The sequence below is a fragment of the Chrysochloris asiatica genome, unplaced genomic scaffold (assembly GCF_000296735.1).
Source record: "Chrysochloris asiatica unplaced genomic scaffold, ChrAsi1.0 scaffold00103, whole genome shotgun sequence".
NCBI lineage: Eukaryota > Metazoa > Chordata > Mammalia > Afrosoricida > Chrysochloridae > Chrysochloris > Chrysochloris asiatica.
The window spans coordinates 1,192,966-1,195,947 of NW_006408621.1; the positions used below are offsets into that span (position 1 = coordinate 1,192,966).

The 2,982-nt window shown below is 40.5% G+C and overlaps 1 protein-coding gene across 1 annotated transcript; it reads left to right on the top strand.

Moving 5' to 3' along the window:
* Positions 1-1,766: 1,766 nt before the first annotated feature.
* On the top strand, positions 1,767-2,475 carry LOC102822468 (chromosome unknown open reading frame, human C18orf42). The gene is made up of 2 exons (XM_006867293.1): positions 1,767-1,821; positions 2,282-2,475. The coding sequence occupies exons 1-2, from the start codon at positions 1,767-1,769 to the stop codon at positions 2,473-2,475; spliced, it is 249 nt and encodes an 82-aa protein (XP_006867355.1).
* The last annotated feature ends 507 nt before the right edge of the window (positions 2,476-2,982 follow it).

Here is a 2,982-nt window from a genome sequence, read left to right on the forward strand (position 1 = left end):
CCAAGGGCCTTTCATCTATGGCCTAAAAGTGCTGTTTTACAGGGATAACTGTGATATGCTGAACTTACAGATTCTCATAGGAATTTGACCTGAAAACATAACAAGAGGCAGTCAACCGCCAGAAGAAACTTAGCTAGAAGAGCCTCAGAGGGAAGGCAGTATGTAACATTATCAGGCACTAGAAGTCCTGAGTAAGCGGAAGCAAGAGTACGTAGATACCATGCAGTTCTGGAGATGCCAGAGGAAGGAAGAGTTTGTTGTTAGCAACAAATAGATAGTTGAGATCTTCTAATGGCAGAAGATAATCTGAATAATCTGATAACTGGAGCTATATTGTACCTTTTCTAATTTCTGGATTGTAATGTGAGGTTTAGCTAAATATTTCCATGATGTCTGGCTGTGACACATGAATCCTCATCGTGATTGCCCACGGTTCCCACCTCCAATTCCTGAAACTGAAGAGAATGCAGAGGCAATTTTTCCTTGCATGTCAAGGGATCTGATATGCAAGCGTATATCTGTGGTTCTTATAACATTTTGTTCTGTTTTTATTATCTGTGAGTTCTCTGGGTGGCCTTTCCCCTCATCTTCATTCTCTGTCTCACAGCTTCTACTGCAGATAGATATTTGCTCACCAGAGCCAAGTAGTTGCAAGGGCAGTAAGTGCTAACCCAACACTGCTACCACAGTCAGCAAAGTGTTCTCCAGACACAACCTGGGACACATTGCCTTTGACTTTTTAATCAACTTATCATCAGAGTGAATTGATGAAGACATGAAAATTTAGTTTAACTGTTAGGTCATGGCTAAATTTAGAATCAATTTTCTTCTCTCTCTGTACATTATTAAAGAACAGCTTATTCCTGTTCCTAGATTCTTCCTTCCTCCATTCAATACCAGAAGGAGAGTTACACATTTAGGACGTTTCAGTGTCAACATATTTTTAATTTGGCTACAATACTCTTTTGGGGAGCAGTCATGGATATCTAGAATATTTGTTGTTGTTTGTACCCCTATGCTATATAGTGGTAATAGACAGCTTTTCAACTATCTGATTTGCCTTGCTGCAAGCATAAACTCTCCCTTTTCAGTTTGGTTTTGGCCTTCACATAGTAGGGATTTAAAGAAAACAAACCCTTAATGGCTTCGTTTTAGCACTAGAACCTCCCTGAGTTCTAGCCAGAGGTAGATGGCTGTCCAGTTTAAGAATATATTTCCTAAACTCTTGTAGCTAGTTGTAGCCACGTGATTAAGTTTCCATTAGTAGATGTTTGTAACTTCTACAACAATTCTTTCCAAGGAAATTGCAAGTCACCCCTTTTCTCTTTCCTCGCACAGATGAATGCAATGTAATAGAAAATGGCAGAGTGACAATGTAGAAGGAGGGGAATGCCTCAGATAACCTGTGGAGCACAGCCACCTACACATCTGAGCACCTCTGGACTGTGACATGAGAGAGCAATAAAACTTTCCCCTGTGTGAGTTATCAGATCACGTAGGACAGCTTCTGACAACTGACTTCATTCTTGTGACTGAGCTCGGTATAGATTCATTGATAATCAATTCTTCTCCAGTCCCAGTGAGATTAAATCTGTTAGGCATATGTTTGGATGCAAGTAACATAAAACTTGACTAATAGTGGATTTAAAAAAAGGATGCTTACTTTTTAAATGCAAAGTTGGTCCAGCTGATGCCTCTAAGATGGGCTCTTTCTTTGTTCCCAGTGTAGCTCAGAAGGTTGGTTTTCTACTCCATGATATCGTAAAATGACTATAACACCTAAGGCCATTATGCTTGCATTCCACATAGGAGGAGGAGAAGGTGCAAAAAGCCAAGGGGCATGAGTTTTTCCCTTTCCAGGAATCCTTCATTACTGAGAATTTTGTCTTATGGCCACATCTAGCAGCAGAGGATTCTGAGGTGGTGAGACTATTAAGTTGTTGTTGCTGTTAAGTGCTGTCAAATTAGTTCTGACTCATAAGGACCCTGTATAGGGTTTCTGAGGAGTGGCTGATAAGTTTGAACTGCCGACCTTGTGGATTAAACTGACTTTGCGGTCCAATGCATTATCCCCAGAGAAGGTGTTAGGTTGGGAACATTCCTGGGATGAACAAAGGGCAGACAATAGCACTATGCTACAGAGGGCTTCTCCCAGTTCACTGGACCACTCTAGATGTTCTTACAGTTTCATTCTTCTTCCATGGTTTTCCCTGCCCATCCCTGCTACTGTTTATGAAATTAATGCCTCTTCTTTTTACATCCCTTTAATGTTTTTGCCTAGGTGAGAAACCTGGGAATGAGCCTGAAGAGGTGAAGCTGCAGAATGCCAGCAAAGAGATTGTACAGAATGCCATCCTGCAAGCTGTGCAGCAAGTCTCCCAGGAGAGTCGGCAGAAGGAAGAGAGAACCCGAGACAGTCAGAGAAGCTTCCAGCTGGGAGTGGGGGAATTAACCAAGAAACATGAGAAGAAGTAACATTTGTGGATTTGGTTCTTGTCATATGCTTGATTTCCAGCCTTCCTCTTAGTATAGGATGCGTCGCCAAAATGTTAAAGCAAATCAAAGTGTCATTGGCGCCTAGCAGTAGAGTGAATCTGCACTAGCCCTTGGCTGAGAAGCACTGTTTGAACAAAAGTGCTTTAGGTGATTCTGTTTATATTTATGCAGTGCCTCTTAACCACAGGGGAAGGGGCCAAACATGACACTAATTGCAGAAGTCTTTTTGCAGCACATTTCGTTTTTAAAAAGTATTGATTCTTATATATTTACTTCTGCATTATTTTTATGGATTTAACCAGCAGTCTTTCTTCTTCTTCTTTTTTTTTTTCTGACACAGTTCAATACTTTGTTCTTTATATTTTTAAAAAGACATGCTGGGCAGGAGAAAGAATTGAGTTTTGGAATTTAAGGTTTTTATAAAGTGGACTCAGGTACAAAGACAAACGCTAAGACTGAGTTTCTCAGAATCTCAATAAAGCTTAT

Coding starts and splice junctions, on each gene's coding strand:
- LOC102822468 (XM_006867293.1), top strand. CDS start 1,767: ATGACTATAACACCTAAGGCCATTATGCTTGCATTCCACATAGGAGGA. Junction 1,822..2,281: donor CCACATAGGAGGAGGAGAAG/GTGCAAAAAGCC, acceptor GTTTTTGCCTAG/GTGAGAAACCTGGGAATGAG.